Genomic DNA, 22,050 nt, shown 5'->3' on the forward strand with positions numbered 1-22,050 from the left:
GCTCGTCGCTTTGCCTCTCCTGGCAGCAGGCAGAGCTGCCGGCTTGTGCTGGCGGAGGGGCCCGGCTGCGCAGAGCCTGCGGCGTGCGTGGCAGGGGCGAGCGCCACGGGGACCCCCCAGGGGCCCGCTCCAGCGGCGCCCGGCCCTCGGCGGTCTCGCTCGGCGGGGAATCTCGCTGCACGAGGTGCCGGGAGGGGACGGCTGCTGCGGGAGGAGCCCGGGGGGCTGCGCGTCCCCCGTGCCGGGCTGCTCTCGGCGCGCGGGGCACCGCTGCCCGCCGGGGCTGGGGCGGTGCGCGGAGGGGCTCCTCGGCCCCCCGTAACTGCCCGGCTGCAGAGTGAGACCTGCAGAAGAGCAAGTGTGCGTGTGTCACTCAGCAACTCGAACCAATGGGTGCCTGGTAGGAGGTCTGCTTCGCACAGTGCACAGGCTGAGGCTGGTGCTCCTTCTGCGAGTCGTGTGTGTGCGTGTGTGTGTGTGTGCGTGTGTGTGCGTGTGCATGTGTGCACAGAAAAATCGGAGACACTGACTGCCTGCTCCCATCTCTCTCTCTCTCTCTCTAGCTCACTAACTCACTCTCCCTCCCTCTGCAAACATTGGATTTAAACCTGCTCAGAATTCAGCGCAGACGAAAGCAGCAGCGGCAGCAGCAAGCAGCAAGCAGAGCAGCCGCTAGCCTACCGCAGCTCCAAGATGTACCATCCTGCCTGCTGGATCATCTTCACAGCCACAACTGCCCTGCTCTTCATCCCAGGTAGTGCAAAAAGCTTTTTCTCCAGGGGATGGCAGGGTATCAGTTCAGAGGGAGGGAAAAGCGGGCGGTGTGTGTGCGCGGCGGACCTGGACTTCCTGCACACTGCGCACGAACGCATACCCATGCATGCAGGCAGCGAGTTGCTCTGCAGCAGAGAATTGCCAAAGTGTTTTTGGCCGGCGGGGCGCAAAAAGCCGTACCCGTCCTCCGAGGCTGTGCCGGCTGGAGAGCGGCCGCTGCCCGAGCTGCCCCTGCGAGAGCGGCTCTCGTGCTCCGGCGGGGGCTGGCGGGGATTGCCAGGCTCAGCGTGTGCGCAGCCCGCAGGCTGTCACGAAGTCTGTCCCCCTCTGCCTCGCTCCCCTCCTCGTGCTCTCTGCTCCGGCATTCTCTTGCAATAAATGATGGTGGAGGGGAGCTTTTTCTCCTGGAAAGTTGGACACCTCCTGCGCCCTCCCTCCAGAGCCGTCTTGCCATTCCCAAAGCCCCTCTGCATCTCCGCTCTCCCGATTGCTGCAAACTCAAGCACTGCTCTGAGTTGTGCCCATCTCCCCCTCGCTCGGAGGCTTTTGCAAGGCGAAAATGCCCCCCCCACCCCTTGCAGGCACCCGCGTGGACCACGTCAGGCTGCGGCGGGGGGCGAAGGAGCTGCAGTCTTCGCAAGCCGAGCAGGCGGCTGGCTCTCCCTGCGCTGTCCTCGTCCCCGCGGCTCGCCGAGCCCGCCGGCTCGGGCTGTCACCGGGCGGGGAGGGGAGGGGGGAGATGCGGAGCCTTGCTTCGAAACGCCGGCTCTGCGCCGACACTCGGTGCACGGGGCTCAGCGGGGCGGCGAACGCAGCCCTGCACTGCACCGTCAGTCATCCGTGGGGAGGAACTGAGATGCACGTTTTGGGGTAGAAGTCGCTGGCGTTTTTTGATGATGGTGTGCACTTTTAGTCACTGAGAAGGCTGTGGTCCCTGTACAAGCAGATGGAGACTGGGTTTTGAGTCAGATGCGATCTTAACCCAACATGTGTTTTTCATGACTGTCAGTGAGAATTACGCTTGACTCTGGAGGGCAGGGAAGACACACATCTATAATTTCAGCAGCTTTCCGTGGTTTAGTTGCAGTGCTTTTCAGTGCAGGGGTGGCATGTGTGGGAAGAAGATGAGCCTGGAGGGGGAAAGGTTAGCTGTGTCACAACTGGAAAACAGCTCCTTTTGCAGCTGCTATGACAAATAATCACAAGGCGACTTGGCTAAAACTTCCTCTGGGAGTCTCATGCCGTGGGACCGTCCATATCCGTGGGTCCTGTGGCAGAGCAGGGTGTAAAAGAGCCTGTGAGGCAGGCCAGGGTGGCCCTGATGTGCAGCGTGAATGCAGGTGGCTCGCGGGACAGGCCTGCTCCTCGGAGGCCGGTGTCGCTCCGCGGGACGCGCGGCCGGCTGAGGAGCGCCGACGGACGACCTCCTACGGCAGCGCTTTTCCAGGCGTTGCCTCAAGCTCCTTCGGGAAGGCCTCCAGCCAAAACGGTGCAAGCAGAGTTTTGACGGAGAGGGCACGCGGGGCCAGCTGTGAGGAGGAGGACGTGGGGGCGCGAGCTGTCCGATTTTGCCGAATGCAAGGGGGTTGTGTGGAGAATACTCTTAACGCCTTATCAGTTTGGGCCGGACCAGCGAGGTACGCCACGGGACGGGTGGGGGCAGCTTGCCCTAGCAAAGCTCTGCTCAGCAGAGCGCCGGCTGTTTGTACCCACCCGCTGGGTGAGTTCCCTCTGGGTCAAAACTGCAAAGAAATGGATGTGAGGCAGCTCAAACGGGGGATTGGACAGTGTGAGGACACTTGCCGCTTGATGGCCTGTCATCGAGGTGTCCTTCATCTGTAGGAGCTGGCGACGACCTGACACGGAGCAGTTGCAGTTTGCCGGTGCCCTGCTGCAGTTTCCTCAGGACTTGGCTGTTTGGCCCAAGGCCGCTCTGGCTGTGACAGCTCTGTGTAACGGGGAAGAAAAAGGGCCGTGCATTTAAGCCTCCAGTAGCTTGGGAGAGGGTTTCTCAGTCTGCGCTTCACAGTTGTAGCTTTCCCTTCTTATTTGCGTTGAGTGGCAGTATCTGCTTTGGCTCTGTCCATCCCCTGAGCCAAACCAGCCTAGGAATTTGCCTAGCTGGGCTCAGCCGTTAATCCGTCAAGCTCAAAACCTGCTACCTGCATTAGAGGACGGAAAATATGCCTGTGCCTTGCGCTGGCTGCTTGGTGCTGGGCTCAAGGGGAGATTTTCCTCCCTGCACCAAGCACTTTATGCCTTGAAGCTGGGGATTTGAACATCTCCTTTTCTTGCACTGGTTCCAGAGAATGGATATTATCCGTCTCTTCCAAACCTGGCCACAGTACTGATCTCAGTACTGGATTAGCCAGCATCATGGTTTCAGTGATGTGGGTTGTAACGTGAATAATTTTGGCAAAGTTGCTCCAGATCACAGCCAGGATAGAGGGAAGGAAAATCTACCCTGCCAGCCCTTGAGGCCTACACCTTCGCTTATTTTTTTTCCAAGCGTGTTTATTATTTTCAAGCATAATCCCACGTTTTTTAGGCAGGTGATGCTCCCCTGGGATATGCAGAGGCTGTTTGTGAGGTGTGAACTCCTTCCCTTTCCATTTTTATATGAATTCTGCAGGAGTTATGCATGGGGTAGTTAAAGAGAGAAGGGAACCCGCTTTTAGAAGGTGTAATTAGAGGGAAGGGAAACATCACAACTTGAAGGCTCCTGGAGAAATAGCTTCACAAAGTTATTATTAGCTGTAATAGCTTGTTTGCCATTTTTCCCTCTTTCTCTCTCTCACACCTCTGTTCTTTTTTTTTCCCCCCTCTTACTTTTGTTTGGAAAGATGCGTTTTTCCCATCGGGACTTATGCTGTCTTGTTACCAATTTACTCTTGTGAAATCTAAAGACACGAAAGGTTAATGCAATAATGACCCCTCTGGTCACAGATAGCGTCTTACTCTGCAGCTTTTTATTTCTTTGTAAGACAAGCTTCCATCCAAAATAATCTCTAAGGCTAATGCTGTTGTCATCTGCTGCCTTTGGGGAGGCGGGTTCACAGACATCACTTGCTTTCTGAGGTGCAATCTTTCTGATGGGAAGGACGTTGAAGATTTTTAATGAGCCTGGCGCTGCAAGATGGGGAAGCGGGGTGGGGACTGGAATTGTCAAGCTGATGGCAAGTGCTCTGCACTGCTGGGGCATTTTTGGGTGCTGAGGAGTGAGTTGTGTTGGAGTGGGAGCTGTGCAGCGCTGGAGAAGGAGGCTGGGGCAGGGAGAGCGCCTTTGGCTGGCCTGCAGTTATTCCGGTGCAGTGTTGTGGCTCTACAGGTGGCCGAAGGAAATGCACCCTGGCTTCTCTAGGCGATCAGGTTGCTGCCTTTGTCGGCTTTGCAGAGCAGGTTCCCGTGGCACTGCTTCTTTGAGACTGGGGCTTGGGTGCGCTCGAGCGCTACGACGCTCCGGTCCCCAGCGCTCCCAGCCGGGTGCGTTCCTCATGCCTGGGCTCTCTGTCTCTGCAGTGCTAGCAATTCCCGTGCAGGTACGTCCTGTGCTGGCTCGCTCCCAGCCTGGCCGCGGAGCGCCTGCGGGCTGCGAGCGACGCTCCCTGTGTGGTCGTGCCATGCAGCATGGGCCACTCCGCTCTCTAGGGCACCAGTAGTGCTGGGCTCGCTCCATGTCCAGCAGCTCTGGGAGGAAATCCAGCTCGTTGGCTAGGTCTCCTTGATCTGCTGTTCTTGTTTCTCCTGTACATGTATCTGAGAAATGCCCGAACCCTCAGAAAAGCTGGTGCCCTCTGTCCTTCCTGGCACTGCTGCTCCGATACCATTGCGTTACCTGCTTTGGTATGCACACCCATTTTCCTTCCTCTTTTTCTGAGTGCTTTCACGTGGTCATGGCATCAGTGATGAGATCTAGAGGGATACCTGAATCAGTGTTATCCCTTTGCACTGCAAAGGGATCCTCTGTGCATTGCCCAGGTTTGTGTGAGCAGGGCTTTATCCTTTGGGATATCCTTTTATCCTTCCTCCTACAAATAGCCGTGGTGTTGGGCAAGCTGTGTGTAGCATGTGCCACCAGCTCTTGCCTGTCCAAGGGACGCTGGCTGTGCAAACCCTTGCCTGCCTCCCCACCTCATTCTCACTTGGGCCACGTAGTTTTGGTGATTGCCGTAAATCTGGTCTGAAAAGTGGCGGCAGCACGCAAGGTGCTGCGTTTCTCTTGGGGGGCAGTGCTTGTTGTGATGTTGGGAGGGCGGGTGATGGGAGAACAGGGAAATGCAGCTTTTGCTCCATGCAAATCGCTGCAGTGCAAGTTTTTGGGACAGTTACTTCTGGGAGCTTTGGGTTTTGGGGCTCGGTCTCTCCAGCGGCAGCTGCCTTCTGGGCAGCACCAAACCGGTGAATATTGCTTTGCGTTTTCCAGCAGATTCTCTTTGACAGCATCTCCTTTGTGTATTCACTAGTTGCAAACGGCTCGGTGGAGGAGCTTTTGCTGGTGTGAATCCCTGTGAAAAACTGTTACGGCTGAAAAGGAGGAATTTTTTCAAAGGCACCAATGGGAGCTGTGGGTACCTTAACTGGTGCCTTTGAAAATCATCCCCAAAGGCTTGAATATTTGGCTATGGTGAATTTCAAGCTGCATAAACAGCTGTGTTCATATTTTACACTTGAATATGCAATTTGAAGTTTGTGCTCTGCTTGGCTAGAAACCGACGGCGCGGAGTGAGAGCCAGGGCCCGGTGCTGGCTCACCGCCGTCACTCACCCTGCACGTGCCCAGCGAGCTGCGGCTCAGGGCGTGCGGTCCTGCGCACGCTTGGAGCAGAGGGCTGGTCCCAGGCCATCGGCCGCCCTCTCCCTTGACTAACGTCTGAGCTCTTGCTCCATCCTATACTGACAGGAGCTCGGGAAGGTCCCTTTGCTACAGTCAGACAGCAACAGAGGAAAAGTTTTGTTTTTTTCTGGGTACGTGGATGTAGTATCCTACAAGATCATCTGGTTGTTACGCTGGCTTCTGTCCCCCAGGGCTGCAGCCCACCCGTGGTCAGTCGATGCTCTGCAGCCCGATAGTTTTCCAACCCCCGATTAGACAAAGCTCACATTGGTCCTCTGCTTTTCTTCTTCCCTTGTGGCAGTGTCAGGCCGAGCTCTTCTCCGAGCAGCTCTGAGCTGTTGGCGAGGGCAGGATGGGGTATGATCTCAGCTGTCACACTTCTCCTTTTTGTTTAAACTTAAAAATAATAACAGCTCTGCTGCAAGCCTCCTTGCCTCCCAGTCATCTCTCCCTTTCTTTAATGAAGGCATGGTAGTTATAATTACCAATGCAGCAACAGCACGTACAGAGGTGGATTTGACACTTGCTGCTTGGTGGGCGTTTTTTTTTCAGGGAACTCCTCTTTCTTTCATACTTGGAGGAAAGAAACACTTTTCTGCCTGTTTCTCCAAAGAGCCAGGACTGTATTATCACCCTCTAGGGGTGACCAAGAAGGTGCATTGCTAGGTACAGAGAGGTAGGCATGGCAGTGGATACATCCCATCCCTTGCCTTGGCTCCATACATCATCATCCATGATGATGAGTTCAGGAGTTGTGGGACTCCCAAGCAAGACCTAGACCAGCTGGTGGGCTCTTCCTGTAGTTTTCATTCAGGGGTTGATCACTTGGGGTGACATAGGGTGTTTGGGGATAGAGGGCAGAAGATGATGGTTTGAGCTGCCTGGAGGTGATGTGCTTTTCACGGCAGGGTCAGAGAAGAGTGTTTTGCAGACAAGCTGCCTTTTCAAGATGACCTGAAATGGTGAGTGGTCGTAGAGTCACAGCAAGCAGGGATTGTGGTGTCAGGGGCTTTCTGCAAAGGGAACCCTAATGCTGAGACTCAGACTTGGTGCTTCTCATAGATCTCATTGTACCATGGATCTGTCTCCATGGGCTGAGTTCCCCAGATGGACACATCAACCTCAGGTGTCTAGGCTCAGCTAGGTCAAGCCACCTATAGGTGCAACAGTACTGAGAACACGGCTGATGACCTCCTTAGGAGGAGTGTTATGGGGAAGCTGGACTTGTTGTCTATGCAGCCTAATCTTCTGTCCACAGAATGCTTGTGAGATGAGGCAAGGAAGGGGGGGGAAGGAGGAGTTATTTTTAGATTTACTTTTCTGTGAATTCAGCTCTAGTGAAAAGTGCTGGACTGACAGTCCTGGAGACTGAAACTGTCCGCGAACCGCAGAGAAGAGGTGGCCCAATGAGCCTCCCTGTGAGTGCTGCACCTCAGGACAGGAGGCTGAGCTTGGACCACGTCTGCTCCAGCTGCCTGGAGAGCAAACTCACAGCACACTTGAGCTCACTATGACATGGCCATTCAAAGGTGTCAGTTCTGCTGGCCAGCACTGGGGGCATCTTCCTTTATGAGGAAGATGATCGCTTACTGGGGTTTGAGGTGGCTGTGAGGCTGACCTGCCTTGTCCTTCATGGCTCAGTCTGTGGTCTCTAGCTCGTCATCCTTGTGAGGGCCAAGTTAACCTGTGGTAGGAAGGTTTAGACTTCCCTTCTGGTACAGCAGGCACATGGCTATGGTTTAAGCTTTAATATCAAAAGAAAATTCAGCTGTTGCTCCAGGGTGGGCAGCCACCTTCCTACAGTCATATACAGGCTGCAGTCTCTGATTATGGCAGGGTTTTCCCCCAGTCTAACTCCTTCTGCCTTCCCCATCCCTTTGACCCAGCTCCAGGTAAACTAGGCCAGCAAGTGAAGAAAACCTTCATTTTGGACCTAGGGCTCCCCATAGCACAACCTGGCAGCAAGGACTGGCTCAGCTTGCCTGCAGCCTCACTTGTTGCATAAGACTAGGGGGGAAAGGAAAAAAAAAGAAAAAGAAATTTCTACTAGCAAAATTGCCCAGGCATGCTGCTTCTGCCTGCTCCCTGCGGAGTGCCAAAAGGAGGTCTTTGCGTGGGCTTCACACTGTCGGACCAGCACCCACAGGGTGAGGGTGTGAGGAGGCCAGGCCGTTTTGCCCTGCATAGGCCTTTCCCAGCAGTGTTCCTCTGTTGTCTACCTGCCAGCCCATCACGTCTTCTCTCCCAACTGTTTACTTCTGGCTTTTGTTTCCTGTACTTGTTGCTATGCATGCAGCGTGTGGAAGGAGCTCCAGTGAATATAGGCCACACTTTGATTGTTCAGCAAGCTGGAAAATGATGATTATAATTTTTGACAGAACGGAAGGAGGGGGAAGGAGATCTCTGGGCTTTCAAATCTGCTCTGTCATAAGCAGGATCTTGCAAGGGCCGTCTGATGACTTCTCCCTCCCCAAAGGAAATGGTGTTTGCATAGCAAGAAGGGTTGCGGGAAAAATTCTTCTCTGTGCAAGAATAAAGTAACACTTCTTTCACCAAGCCGTCCACCTTGTTCTGTGGTCCTGTCACAGTGCATAAGTGAAATGCAGTTGTGTTGGCCAGTAATTCAATGGGATGCATCCGAGAGAAACCTGGAGTGGATGCTGCTAAAAAAAATGCCCTAGTCCTTGTCAGACAAAGCATTGCACATGGGGTATGTCCTTTCATAATCCCGGTGTGCCTACTGAAAGAGCTTGCAGTGCAGGGTGCCTTGCCGGCTGCAGCCGCAGGCCATTGGGGCAGATGAGGCGCCCTGGCAGTTGCTGGGTTTCACATGGCATTGGCGTGAAGGTGCAGAGGAGCCAGGCAGAGCATGGGGGCAACACGCTCGGTGTCCTGGACTGGGCTGTTTTTAGCACCTCTGGACTGTGGGGCGTGTTGTGCTGCTGCAGGTGGGGTACTGAGCAGGGGCACGTTACAAGAGGTAAAATGGGTCATGTTATCCATCCCCTCCTGGCAGTACTGAGCATTGCACTGACTCCCCGTTGTAACTTGGAAGAGCCCCATCCTTTAAGCTAGACTGTGCAAGGCACAGTGAGACTTTCTGGAAATTAAACTCTTGCGGAAATTAAGCCTGAAAGATGCCGCAGGCGTTTTGCAAGTAGGTGGCTGCCTATGACTGCATTGATTTAAGCAATTGGCCACAGTCACGGCTGGACCCATAGGTGCAGGTCCCCATTTCCCTTGTGCTGGGGGGTGGCGGAGCCCATGCAGTGCTTAACCACTCGCACAGCGGTGTCTCATATCTCTTCAGACCCAGACTGTAGCCGTGGGCATTGTCTGTATGGTCCCTGCTGGATCTGCCCGTTTATTTATTTTATTTAATGGCTTTGGCTAATTTCCACTTCAATTTTTTTGTATTTATTTTAATGTGATCACTTCTAATGAGGCTAATGACATTTAGTCTCCATGGTGGTGCATTTTAATTTGGCCACCGAAATGTCAGCGCGAGGCAGCCCCTTAGTATCTGCCCACTACAAAAGGCACCGCAGACAAAGGCCTCCATTCCTGGCCTTCCCATTCCCTCGTTATCTCCCGTCTCACAGGGCCGAGCCAGGCCATTTGGCAACGCCGCGCTCGCCCGTCCCCTCCTCCTCTGGCGCTGGAGGAGCGGGTTCGGCAGTGCGACACTGCGAGGATGAAAGGCGAGGGCCGTCGGGAACCAGAACCTTTGGAACGAGCATGTTGCGCCATAATTAATCAGATGTCAGAACCTCTAAGTGAAGTTAGCTTTGATCGGCAGGGAAATCTGTCAAATAGGTCATTCTGCTGCTCGTGGCATTTTTATATGTGTTTCTGCCCATCCATCTTACCTAGCCCCTTTCCTTTCTGTTATCGGGATGGCAAGCGTCAGGGCTGACGGCGTACTGGCGAAGTCACGCTTAAGCCCTTTTGCTGACATGCAGCGGGACCACCCTTAGCGTGGGATGTTAACCCTGCAAGGGAAATGGGACTGTAGGTGCAGCCAGCAGGGACGGGGCTAGGTAGGAGGTCTGTGAGCCCAAAGCGGACTTTGGCTTTGCAGAGGCACCGGGGCCATCCAACACTGCAGCGCATGTTTTAGGGAGGGCCCAACTGCAAAGTCGGGGTGTCAGGAGCAACCTAAAATCTATGGGAGCTGGTGCTGAAATTACAGCTGGCCATACTGGAGAGATGGCAACTTCCCTGAGACATACTGTACTTGAGACCTATCAAGATGTTGAACCTTAGAAGCACAGGCCATTTTGCTTAAGAATGAGCCCTTTTCTCTGCAATCTGGGTCCAAATGCAGCTAAATTTGATCTGTTCTCCTTTGATCTGTTCTTCCCTCTCCATTCTGTGTACCAGGAATGGATGAAGATTAAAGTTTGCAGCTTCTGAGCAAACTAGGCTGCTCATCACTGCATGATACCCAATTACCTGCTGGTACCTCAGGAGTGAGAAAGTATTGATCCTGCGTAGATTTGAACTTGTTGAACCAGAGAGTCTGGATATTTCAAATATGTTGCTTAGGACATGCCATTTCCTTCAGGAATTAAAGCACAATGCAGTCTCTGCTTCTGCCTCCCGTAGTACTTAGATGGGAGGTGGATCTGTTGTCTCTGGCACATGGGAAATGACAAGTAAGTAATAAAGAATAGACCGACGCAGCATCTGTACTCTCCAGAGTAGAGGAGGAATGTGGATGTAATGACTTCCCTGTGATGTGCACGAGGAATATCTCCATTTTACAAGAAAATTAGTCCCCAGAAGCTGATTGTTCCCCATGCCAGTGGCTTTCTGTGCCCTCTGCGCATGCCATCTCTTTGTGAGCCCGGCAGGCAGCAGGAGTCTCTTTGATGGCATCCCCTGTGTCCGCCTTCCTCCTGTGTTCTGCTGGCTGTCATGTTTCCAGACAGAAATAGATTTTTAATTCAAAATAAAAACAAAAACTTCCCCAAAATTCTGTGGCCAGAAGAGGCCTGAGGGACTGGATTGAAACAGTTGTTACTGAAGCTCAGTGATACCAGGTCTTGCTTTTGTGTAGTGCTGTTTCCAGTAGCTCCTAAAGCACTTCACGAAGAGGAGAAATTTCATTGTCCTTATTTTGCAGACAGGGAAACCAAGAAATAAGGATGGAAAATGACCACTCATTACTCAGTACGTGCAAAGGCGCATGTTGAAAGATGTGTCCCTGCCCTGGATCTGAAGCAGAGATGCCTACATGTTCTTTCTTGAGATACCAATTGACTTTCCTTTTCCTCCTTTGTGAAAACACAGGAGAAAGACTGAGATATCACTAAATTGGACCTCAAATTGCCTGTTGCTTTACTAGAATGGAGCTAGAGTGTAAAGGGGCTCTTGGGCTTAAGCCCCAGGTGAATATCAGAGCTATTGGTGCACTGGTTAATGTCACCAGAAGGAGAGGCTGTAGCACCCTAGAGGTAATAATGTCTAGGGAGTAGGGAAACAGTAAGTCATGATTAGCAAGTGACTTAGACTGTCTTTCAAAGTCAGTAGACACCCTCTTCTCCTCTAAAATTGGAGGGAGAGTAGCATGTGCTTGCCCTTTCACATCTGATCCCCAGCTAGATTCCCTAAAGGTCCAAGAGCGATGATCTCCGAGTTGAAGCCGGGAGGTGAATGGAGAAGAAATTCTCCAGCGTGCCCTTCACTCAACTCCTGGGCTCAAAATGGAAATGTTCTTTCCAGTTTAACTGAGAGCACGCATTTGTCCTGGTAATGCCCGCTGAGCTTCCGCTTTGTACGCTATAGTATCCAGCGGCTGCTCTGAGGCAGCTGATTCCTTTGCCAGCCTTTCTATAGAGTCAGGATACTTTATCTTTATAAAGTAGCAATAAGTGGACAGTATAATATATTTCACTTTTAATAAGGTGTTGCCAGTTGCACACACTCCACAGAGCAATTAGTGTCAAAAGCGGCTAAGCAATGGAGGGGAGCGGTAATTCGACTGTTTACCGAGTTGGAGGATTTATGGGCAGTCGGAGGGGGGAGCTGCGGCCACAGCTTGGCTGGAGATTCAGGAGGTGCTGTGCACTGCTGTTGCAACCACACAGCTCCATGCGGCACTGGGTCCCGTGGAGATGTGGCAGCTCTTGAGAGAGAAGCCAAAACGAGCTGCCACTTGGTTTGGTTGTTCCCTAGGTCTGTGGCTCGGGAGGAAGCCTCAGGGGGTGGACGCTCCGTAGCGGAGGCTCTGTCCTAGGGCCGGGCACAGGAGCTTCCGTGGTTTAGTGCCTTCTGGCCAGTGGAGGTCTTGGTCTCTGTGTTGTGGCAGGGAGTTCCTTGGATTGAAGTCAGGCACCATTTAAGAAATAATCCTTTTTGTGATCTTTAAATGCACGGCTTTCCTGTTTAGAGGTTGCTTTTTGTTCTGAAGTCTCATACATGCTGGATGTATGAGCGTGTCTGAGATCATTATGATTGGGAAGATTTCTCTACGTTTTCTATTTCAAGCCTGTGTTTCTGATCTTTCCTTGTTTTCTCCTGCAGAATAGAGCAAATTTCTGCAGATTCTGAAGGAAATAGATAATAATTCGGGGTCAGCCCAAAAAGAGAAGGGAGGGCTGGTTTGCCCCTCCTTTTTTGATAACTTTCAGAGATGTGAGACATCTTAGAAAATGTCAGATTGAACAGTGATTCAATTCAAATTCAGGGACAAATGGTTTCATCCAGCCCAGATACGGACCTCTTGCCATCTCCTCTTCGTTTCTCCCTGCTTGCTTTTTTCAATGTGTCCTGTGCCCGGAGCTGAGGGACGTTATACTTGATGGCACTGCTTAGGGTGAGGGTAGCCGCTTTTGCTGTAACAGTGTGTGATATTTTCTGACCTGTTACTTAAGCATCCAGGATTTTATGTTTTTTTCCCAGCATTGCTGCATGTTGAGCAAAGAACTTCCCTGAGCTCACCCTGGTGAGATGCTTGTCTCCTTTCCTTGTTCCAGGGCACTGAACACCCCTTCCTTTTGCGCTGGGACTCTCTGATCTTCACACGTTGCACTGTGCAGGAGGGAGGTAGTTGTTATAAAGACTGCCTGCGTGTTGATCTCTCTGCCGAGACAGTCAGCAAAATGATCCCGCGACAGCCCTCCTGCCCAGATCTACCCAAGCTCAGGCTGATGCTTGGGCTCAGGTTTCCAGAGGCTTGGCCCAGCCGTTGTGGGCCTGCCACAGATACGTGGGTGGACGAAGAGCAGCGTTTCGGTGAAGCGGCGGTGCAGGGGATGGGAGCAGGCTTCTCGAGTGAGGGTGCTTCTGCGCGTAGCAGTTGTTGAGTTCAGCCTGGTTTGAATGCAGCGCAAAGACGTGGATTCGCTGCAGGGAAGCAAACTCTGTTTGTGTCTGATCTGTCGGATCTGATTTTGGGGCTCTGAAATCAGCCCATTGGGGAATGCACATGAAAGCGCAGGCTTGCAGCCACTAACTAAATGAGGAGTGATGCCAGAGAAGCGGTGAGCGGCTTTTGCATCCCCCAACCCCACAAATGTAGTCAGATCTGCACACGTGAATCTGCAGCTTCCCAGCCTCGGCCGCAAGAGCACGCGGGGGCTGTGTGTTGGGGCCAGGCTCTCACGGGAGTCCCTGGATGCCCACTTAAAAGGCAAAGCCTTGCCTTCACCTGCAGAGGGAACAGTCAAAGCATTTGACTTGTAGAACGAATATAGGTGATATTTCTGAGCCTGTACCCCTGCCTGCTCCCCCTTTCCACCCCCTGTTTCTCAGTTCAATAAAGTTCCAGTTTCTTGGGTTTGTTCTCCGAATTGAAAGCCTTCCATTTTCACACCTCTGTAATTGGTGCTATCTGTTGAGAGAAACTCTGCAACTCCAGCAAGCCAAGGTCAGGAGGAGCTGAATTGAATTAAAAGGAGCAGAAATTGGTTCGAGGTGGGCAACGGGCCGCAGAGAGAACTATGCAATTTCTCTCCTCGGAGCTCCTGATGAGCAGAGAAAACAGTAGCTTCCCATCTCTGCCCGTGGGGGTCTGACACTGGCCCACCCACACCTTAATCTGCACGCAGAGGTGGGCACCTTTCAATTGAAAACAAGGAAATGAAACGCAGCATCTCGTCCTTTTATCTGGCCAGCAGGACAGGACTCTGCTCCTCTGGTTCCTTGGCTGGGATACTAACAACTGTCACCTAAATGACCTTGCAGTGATTAAATACAGAAAGAAATGATGTTTTTAATAAAAAAGTGAAGCTGTGATACAAGCTGATGGCAAGGAGATTTATAATGCTGTGCTCTAATCCTAACTGTAACTCAAACCCAGGTATAAAAACCTCAGTGCCGTGGGGCTAAGGATGAGTGTTGCAGTATTTGGATGACAGTTCCTTAGTTCAGTTTGTGCTGTCTTAAGCTGGTGTAAAACTGGAGCAACTTCAGTGAAAGCCAGTGGATTTATAGTCCTGGAGCCTCCCTTTCTGTTATACCGGTTCTGCACTACAGTCTCTCCGTTGACCCTGAGGGATGACTCATGGGTGCGGATCGGGTCAGAATCAGGCAATGGTGTTGGTGTTTGCACTGGATCAAGTGAGAAGAGACCTGCACCCAATCTGTACCCAATTTGTTGTGAGCGTATGCTTGCATCTCCCCCATTTTCCTTACAGTTTTGGTGCATGGTCCTCAGCTCCATTCCGTATGCCAGTGCGGGGCAGAGCTGTGGTACAAACATGGCTTGAAAGTATGCTGGAAAATGCTTCTTTGTGCATCAATGTGGAGCGGTCCTAGGAGAATAGATGTGATGCTTATAGCTCTTTCAGAGCTTCTTGGAAATTTTCCCACAAATCTTTTGTTTGTTTTGGTTTTACTTGAAAAATATAGATTTCTTTGCTCACCAGAATGTACCGATGGTGAGTACTGTTTGCTGGCAAAAGTTGCTTAGCTGAGAAAAAAACAAACAAAAATACATTTTACTTGGCTCAAGGATGCAGTTTCTAGGAGCAGAAAGGCACCCATCCCGGGAAGCACGTGCCATGGGTTCAGGTCCCTACTCCACCTCTATTCCTCAGCCCGTGTGGAACGTCCCTTCCCTAGGCCAGGCTGGTGGTGCTTTCCCTGTTGGAGCTCTTCTACTGGGTGTAATTAATGTTTACAACAAGGGGGTTGGCCCAAAGGTCTTCCCAAGCCCAGCTAAATGCCCTTGGCTCTTCAGAAATAGTCGCTCTCGCTTTGGTTCTGGCTTGGTGAGTATTCAGAGTAGAGTGGTTCCAACAGGATATTGCAGAAAGGGGGAGGATTTTTTTTAAATTGTGAAATTTCAGGGAACAAGGAAACAATTTTCCACCCACTTCTGAGCTGGAGCAAAGCCCTTGCAGTCTCTCTTTCTCTTGCTGCCCAGCTGGGCTGGCACAGAGGATGTGTAATTTATTAGGAGCAGCAAGAAGGCACGTGGCCAAGGTAGCGTTGGAGGATGCCAAGCTTGGTCCCCTAGCTGCCCAGCCAGGAGTCAGTTTTGAGGGGTTCTTGGTATCTGTGCGGAGGATGTCCTGAATCCCTACTGTCCCCCCTCTCGCTGTCCCCTGCTCCCGAGCCCGCCACAGGGGCTCGGAAGCCTTGGGCAGGAAAAGGAGCACCGGGGGGCTGCAGCCGGCGGAGCGCCCTGCCCTCCCGCGTGGGCTCTGCGTCGCTGCGGCAGCCCCGGCCCCCACGCTGCCTCTCTGGTAATTTATACAAGAGCAAGCTGATGTTCCCTTTTAAATTGACAAAGGCAGCGAATGGAGTCTGGGAAGCCCTCTGACCCCCGAGCCCTGGTCCATGGAAATTACAGGCACTGTACAGCACGTTTCCTCTTGATGTACTTGCAGTGGGGAGATGCTGGTTAATTTGCCAGGACTCAGAGGTGACCCGGGTTTAATAAAGAGGATTAATGGATTTGAGCTAAAGGTCTCAGCTGTTTTGAGCTGATAGCCTTCTCCTTCGAAGACAGTATGGCAGGCACAGCTCAGCCTTTTGCGGGGAAAGGCTGCGGCGGCTTACTTAAAGGAGCACGCTGCTTTCTAATGAAATGATTTCCTCGCGGGTTAATTGGCAGAGCGAGGTACCCACGGACCTGCACAACCCTGCCTCGGGTGGCGTTGCTGTAAGGCTGGGAGCCGGTCCCGTCACCTGCCTGCGCTCGGCACTGAGAGCAGCCTCCGGAGATGGTCGGCAGGCGTGGGGAGGCGGTGGCTCCGTCGGGCTGTAACGGTGCTTTGCGGCTGTCCTGCTGCTGGTGGCAAAGAAATGCTAAATGTCTGCACGTTGTAGTAGAACTTGCTGACGTGCTAGTTGGGAATAACGATGGTGGATCTCATCCTGGACACGTGTCCTCTCTCCTCATGGCTGTGAGTGCACATACGCTGTCCCTTGCCCCTCTGGGAGGAGAGGCCAGGTTTCAGGGACTGGAGCGTCCGGGCCGGGTGCGAGGAGGTTCTGCTGCGGGGCAAAGCCCCTGGGAGGAGCAAGGGAGATGTTTCTGTGGAGCTAGTTGGCTTGTGCTCTGTCACAGTTGGGTGTAAGCATATGGGTAGACTGAAGAAGGAGTTTCTTGCTAGGGGGAGGAACAGGAGGATTAACGGGTAAATATGACATCTGAGAGAGGTGGAAGGAAACAGCTGGTGTGACCGAACATGTGGAAGGGCTGAGAGCAGGGCGAAGGTTGGAGGAGGAGCTGTGTCGGGGACATTTGTGTGAGCGGATCAGCGCTGTGCGGGCTGCAGGCGAGCTCCGACGCGCCGCTCTCATGAGGGTTAATGAGCCCTCAGCCCCCTAATGAGTTCTCAGCCCCCTGAGAACGATCCCACGGCGCTGTCAAAACTTGTAGCACAAGTGATAAGCTGCCAGGGACTGTCATGGGGGAAAGACTGCGCTGCTGCTGCCGCCGCGTCCCCCCTGCACTGCCTGCTCTCGTAATGCTTCTGCCACTTAGAGAGCGATGAATTCCCTGTAGCATCCCCCTGCCTGGCCCTGTATCTCTGGCGATGTTCCCGTAATAAGTAAGTGGAGTACTCTGAGCAGGAACAGCAAGGAACTGGGCCACTCTCCCTGCCAGAAAAATGCATGCACGATCAATGCAATCAACTTACCCTTCAGGTCCTTTTTGGGTTGGATGGAAGAGATGCTCTGACTGAAACCCATTTATTGAGTAGAGAAGGTGCAATGAAATTACAAGCTGTAGCTTTTACCAGCTCCTGGCATCTGACTTTCCTTTTTCTTATCCAACAGCCTGTCTAGTATCATGAAGCATTATTCTCTTATAACCCCATTTCTCTTCTTTTCAGAGGGGTAGGTGGGCACCCAGCAATTCATCCTTTGCCGACTACGCGTAGAGGTGTTCAACAAGAGATCCCACCCTCTGAATGCTGCCAGTCTGGCAGAAATTCTGCTCTGCTGCTGGTTCATCTCTGAACTATTATTTGTATCTTTAGGGCTGGATACTGACCTTCCTTACCTTAGCGCTCATCAGGGAAATCCAAATGAATTATTTCCTTGCAAAGCTGAGCATGAGGTCAGAGTCAAAGCCATTTGCGCTCTCCTTCCAATGAATCCCTGGGCTCTTTAGGACAGGAAGTGGAGGCATTAAATGTATTGCAGAGAAATTAAGTACAGGATCCTGAATAAATGATTCAGCAAATACACTTTCTGATGCTGTGAGCACTGTAATAATGGGTTGTGATGTACTCCTGGAATGCAGTTTCAGATGGAAACTGCAGAGGGAATTTGTAGAACTGTGCAAAAATCGTACATCTGCTTTCATGGCATTTCTTCTGAAAACCCTGGGGAAAGGAGATTTGGCTTCACTTTGTTCCCCCACTGGATTTTGCTTCCTTAGCAAAACAGGAATTGTCGGTCATTTCTTGATTAGGGAGGAAGGCAGATTTTGTCCAACAGAGTGCCATGTTTTGGTCACTTCAGGCTGATGCTGGCTATTTTTTTGTCTGAAAACTGTGTGACTCATGGGGGATTATTCTCTTTATAAATAGGCCTAATTCAAGTCAGGGCTGTAATGAAAAAAGAAAAAACATCTTGAGTTTGCTGTCGTTTAATCTCTTGGGCTGCTCCTACTAGCCAGCTGCCATATACCTTGATGTGATAGCCTGTCTTGCAAATAATCTTTAATGCTCACAAGTGGCCAGGACCTGAGTTTTCTCTCTCATCCGCAGCTGCCATTTGCTCTAGCATGGTGAGTCCTAAAGCCTGGCAGCAAACGTTGCCGCACGTCATCGTCTTTCTGAGGCGCGAGGGTGGTGTCCTGGCTGAGCTGCATTTGTGCCTGTCCGTTGTTAAGCTGCTCTGATGTGACATAAGTGATTTAGCTAATGGCTTTGTGCTATGTTGATTAGTCCAGAGCACGGGGGATCAAATTCAACCGTGCAGTAACTGGGTGAAACGTCAGTTCTGGTCCGCGGGAATCAGGCCCCTGAGTGACGGGGGCTTGGGCAGCGGGTGAGGAGGGAGCGCTTTGGCCCAGCCGCGGCGAGGAACGCCCCGGCTTGGTGCGAATATAGCAGCTTCTGCATCAGATGAGGTGCGTGGCTGGAGCTGAGCTCTGCACAGAGCTGTCTTTGCAGAGCTCTCCGCGCTGCTACCTGTGGGTGCGTCAGCGGGCGCCAAAGCCTTTTGCGATGGGATCTTGCCAGTGAGTCACGCTGCAGCAGGGCTGCTCTAAGCAGCTGCCCTGATGCATTCGGCGCGCACTGACTTCCCCCCGCTGTTGTCTCTAATTTATACCTGATATTGTCATGTGTTATTTAGTGCAGCGCTGGGGATGAGAAACACGGTTTGCAGGAAGGAGGGTGCAGGGGTGGCAGCCCGCACGTCGCCCGCGCTTTGCTGGCTGCAGCGAGGAGGAGCAGGGGTGGGAGCAGAGCCGCGCCGTGGTCTGGCCCCGGCCCCGCTGCAGCTTGCGCTGAGCGGATGCTGCTGCCTCGCGCCTAGGGCCTTCCGAGGAGCAGCTCCTCACCCCTGCGCCAGGGGAGATAATTAATCTGATCGCTAGCTTAGCTAGTATAGCTCCACGTGGCGCCTTGCAGCTGCAGGTTTGTCTGGGCCTTTTTAAAATCCAGCTGCAATTTTTTTTTCCCTTCCCGCATGGTTTTGTTCTTTGCTTCTTACAAAAGCCTTGGCTATATAATGTTTTGGGACACTTCAGCAGCCTGTGACCACAGTGCATATTGAAGGAAGAGGAAGATTAATTTTCTTTTGATAGTATGACTGCATGATCTTGACATTTTGCTACAAATGGGCAATTTCCAACCAATTTGGGAAGAACGATGAGGTTTCTGTTGCAGTTTGCTGAAGCATCTTGGAGCTCCCAGCTGCCCCAGGCCCTGGGTGCTCCGACGACTGACCTGGCCTCCAGAAATGTGGCCTGAGAGATGCTCTCCAGGCCTGGTGGGCCCTGTGGGGAGTTCCCATGGGAATTTCCCACTGCAGTTTGGGAAAACCAAGTTTCCATGCTTTTTGCTGGGCCCGGGGGAGCTGCAAGGTCCCCACTGGTGTTCCCTGCTCAGATGTCAGCAGCTTGCGAAAAGCCAGGCTGGTTTCTCCAGGGGGCTGCTGACTTTCAGCAGAAGTTTGTTTGCATCAAGCAATTTCCACAAACTTTTTTTTTTTCCCTCCAAATGAATTGTTTCTTGCTGAAACTCTCTTTTCACTGGAAAAGTCCACGTGGGTCCTAGTTCTTTGGACTTTAGAGTCGGAGGTGTGGTGGCCTTTTTCCATGGCATTTGCTATCCCATCTTCACCCGTCCCACCCAGCCCTTGAAGTCAGTTTACCCCCTTTGCCAATAAAGACAAACAAAAATTAAATCTATAATTATCATTACTAATTCCACTTAATTAGTCACAAGCCAGCAGCCAAATTGGCTTTCTCATAATTATCAGATAAGCAGTAAGCACAGCTCATAGATTATAATTAACACTGCTTAATTAAAATCTAATATACATACACCCTTTCCTCAACATATGCCTAATTGGGTTCACAAACAGAGGCGGTGTGAAGCCCTCTTTGCTGCCACCCCCCAAAAGGTTCATTAGATGCTGCTTTTCCATTAAGTTGGTTGAGCTGAGTGAGGAGAGGGTGCATCGATGCTCAGGCTTGCGGGCCGCTGAGAGCGGGGATTGCCGCACTGAGCTCTTGCACTGAGCGAACCGCTCGGATGCTGCTCCCAGTGGGCAAAGTTAGCAGGAATGCTTGGAAATGAGCTGAAAGAGGGGAAAAGTGAACTTGAGAGCGAGTCCCTGAGCTTTGTCTGCAGCCTGGCTGAGCGCGCTGTTGGGCGAACGACCCCGGTGCCACCCAGGCAGGAGGGAAGTTCGTCGTGTTCGTTAGAGAAGAGGGCAGAAAGAGAAAAGCACAACCCCGACGAGGGTTCCCGAGACCGAGGGAGCGGCGGAGCGGCTCAGGACCCGCTGGCTCCGGCTGGCGACGTGCGCTCGGCGGAGCGTGTGCTTGCTGAGCGAGCGTGGGACGGGACGGGGCGGCGGTGCGGGAAAGGCTGCGGCTCGCTTTCCTAGACCAAAGGGCATCTCCTGATGGGTGATGAACTCATGCAAGACACTGTTCTGACTTAACTATTTTTTATTATTATTGTCGTTGCTCCAGCTGTGACCTCTCCATAATCCCCCATCTACACTGGGCTCTGCAATAATAAAGGAGCTTGAATAAATTAGACTTTCACAGGCGAAGGCCGGATTTGGCGCTGAGCTGTAGAAATTGATGTCTCTCTTATTCCCTCAGCCGAGCGGGGCTGGGAGCGGCTGTCGGCACTGCCACGTGCCTGCCTGGTGCTCTCCCGTAAGACACCAACAAATAGTTGGCCCAATATTGCCAACTATTGCGGCAATAGTTATACCTGGTTCCCAGGCAGCGGTGGTGTAGTGAGGCCTCTGGTTTGCGCCGAGCTTTCATGTATCTGGCTGCCTGCAAAAAGCAGAAACTACTGATACTGCTGATTATTAATTAGATCATTTGCCTGCCAGTTTTTGCTGAGCTAATATCTGACTGGGGTGAGCTTATTGACTGTGGGAGATTTGCAAAATGTGATTTCCGTCTGAGAGATGCTGAGCTGAGCTCCTTTCGGCTTTGATGGAGGGAGACGCCTTTTCCCAGGACTTAGTCACAGTGAGGGCTCCCATCTCGGCTGCCAAGGCGGGGAGCGCTGCCCTGCAGCTCACCGAGCCTCCAACCCGCCGGCATCTCGACTCCCTGGACCTCGCCCCCCCCGGCGAGGAGACCCCCTGGCCATGTGGTGCAAGACAGGGCATCGCTGTCCTACCGGCAGCTTGCCGGGCTGGGGAGCCACAGCTAAGCTACGTGTTTTTTAGGCCCAAGCGTTGCGACTGCTTGTAATGACAAGGCGTAATGCTCTGTGATGTGAGTTATTCTCAGAAGACCTTTAATGCGACGGCTGCAGAAAGTAAAGGCTTGGCACGTGTTCCGGTGTCGGGGGAGGATTTGCGGATTAGAGATGTGTAATTGTATGTAGTGCATGACAAAACAAAATAAGTGGCAAAAAGAACTCAGTCGTATTAAGAATTCAAAGCAAGCATTAAGCTTTTTTATGTTAAAAAAAAAAAAAAGAGCAAGCAAAATGTGGAAAGTGATGAGAGGCAAAATCCCCTTTCCTTGCTGAAGCCTTTGCTCCGTGCGCATCCCCTAGCATGGTGATCTAAAGGTCCCAACGGGCTCTTCTTTTTGCAAGAGCTGAGGACAGCAGAGGGTTGTACGCAAGCAACTCTGGTAGCAGAGTGCGTAGGAATCTTACCTGCATCTGAACAGACCCTGGGGCCCCATTCTGATTTCTCTTGTGCGGGCAGAACTAAAATCCCATTCAGCAGAGATGCTGCTGGTGTATGTATGTGTAGACGGGATCTGCGTTGGTTCCAAGGGGTCAGATCCTTACTGGGGGCTACACTTGTTTGCACCATGGTAGGAGCTCTTCCAAGAAGCTCTCCCTGATACATTGATTGTTGCTTGGAGAAAAAAGAAGAGCAGTCTCTCCTCGTTTTTTGTCAGAGCATCTCTGCTCTCTGTTTGATGGGTCCAGCACATGTTCTGTCTCAGATCTTGTCTGATATGGTATGGTACAGCCTAAATCCATGCTGCCTATGGGACAAGTGAAACTCACCATCTGTGGGATAAATAGGTGCCAGCCATTTTTGAAAACTTTTCCTGTCCTGGTGCCAAACTTGGATTTATTGGTTGGCTGGGGATAGACATACATTTGGAAAATGAAGACAAAACATGGTAGGGGTCTACTGGCTGGTTTTCATGGCGACTTTGGAGCAAATTGAATCGGTGACAGAAATGGGAACAGAACGCAGGTGCCTGGAGCTGGCAGCTTGGTCCAAAGCCTGGCGCAGGAAGGGCTCGGCTGGGCACACTCTTGTTCAGGCAGCCCCTGGTGTCTTGCAGTTGGGCATTTT

The 22,050-nt window shown here is 52.1% G+C and overlaps 1 protein-coding gene across 1 annotated transcript in view; it reads left to right on the plus strand.

The window, feature by feature from the left end:
* Nucleotides 1–693: 693 nt before the first annotated feature.
* Nucleotides 694–22,050, plus strand: part of LOC134150505 (opioid-binding protein/cell adhesion molecule homolog) — a 338,482-nt gene continuing 317,125 nt past the window's right edge. Inside the window, exon 1 of the mRNA XM_062594486.1 lies at nt 694–754. Within this exon, the coding sequence (XP_062450470.1) occupies nt 694–754 (61 nt within the window). The remainder of the gene's footprint in view (nt 755–22,050) is intronic.

This window comes from Rhea pennata, chromosome 24 (genome assembly GCF_028389875.1).
Source record: "Rhea pennata isolate bPtePen1 chromosome 24, bPtePen1.pri, whole genome shotgun sequence".
Classification (NCBI taxonomy): Eukaryota; Metazoa; Chordata; class Aves; order Rheiformes; family Rheidae; genus Rhea; species Rhea pennata.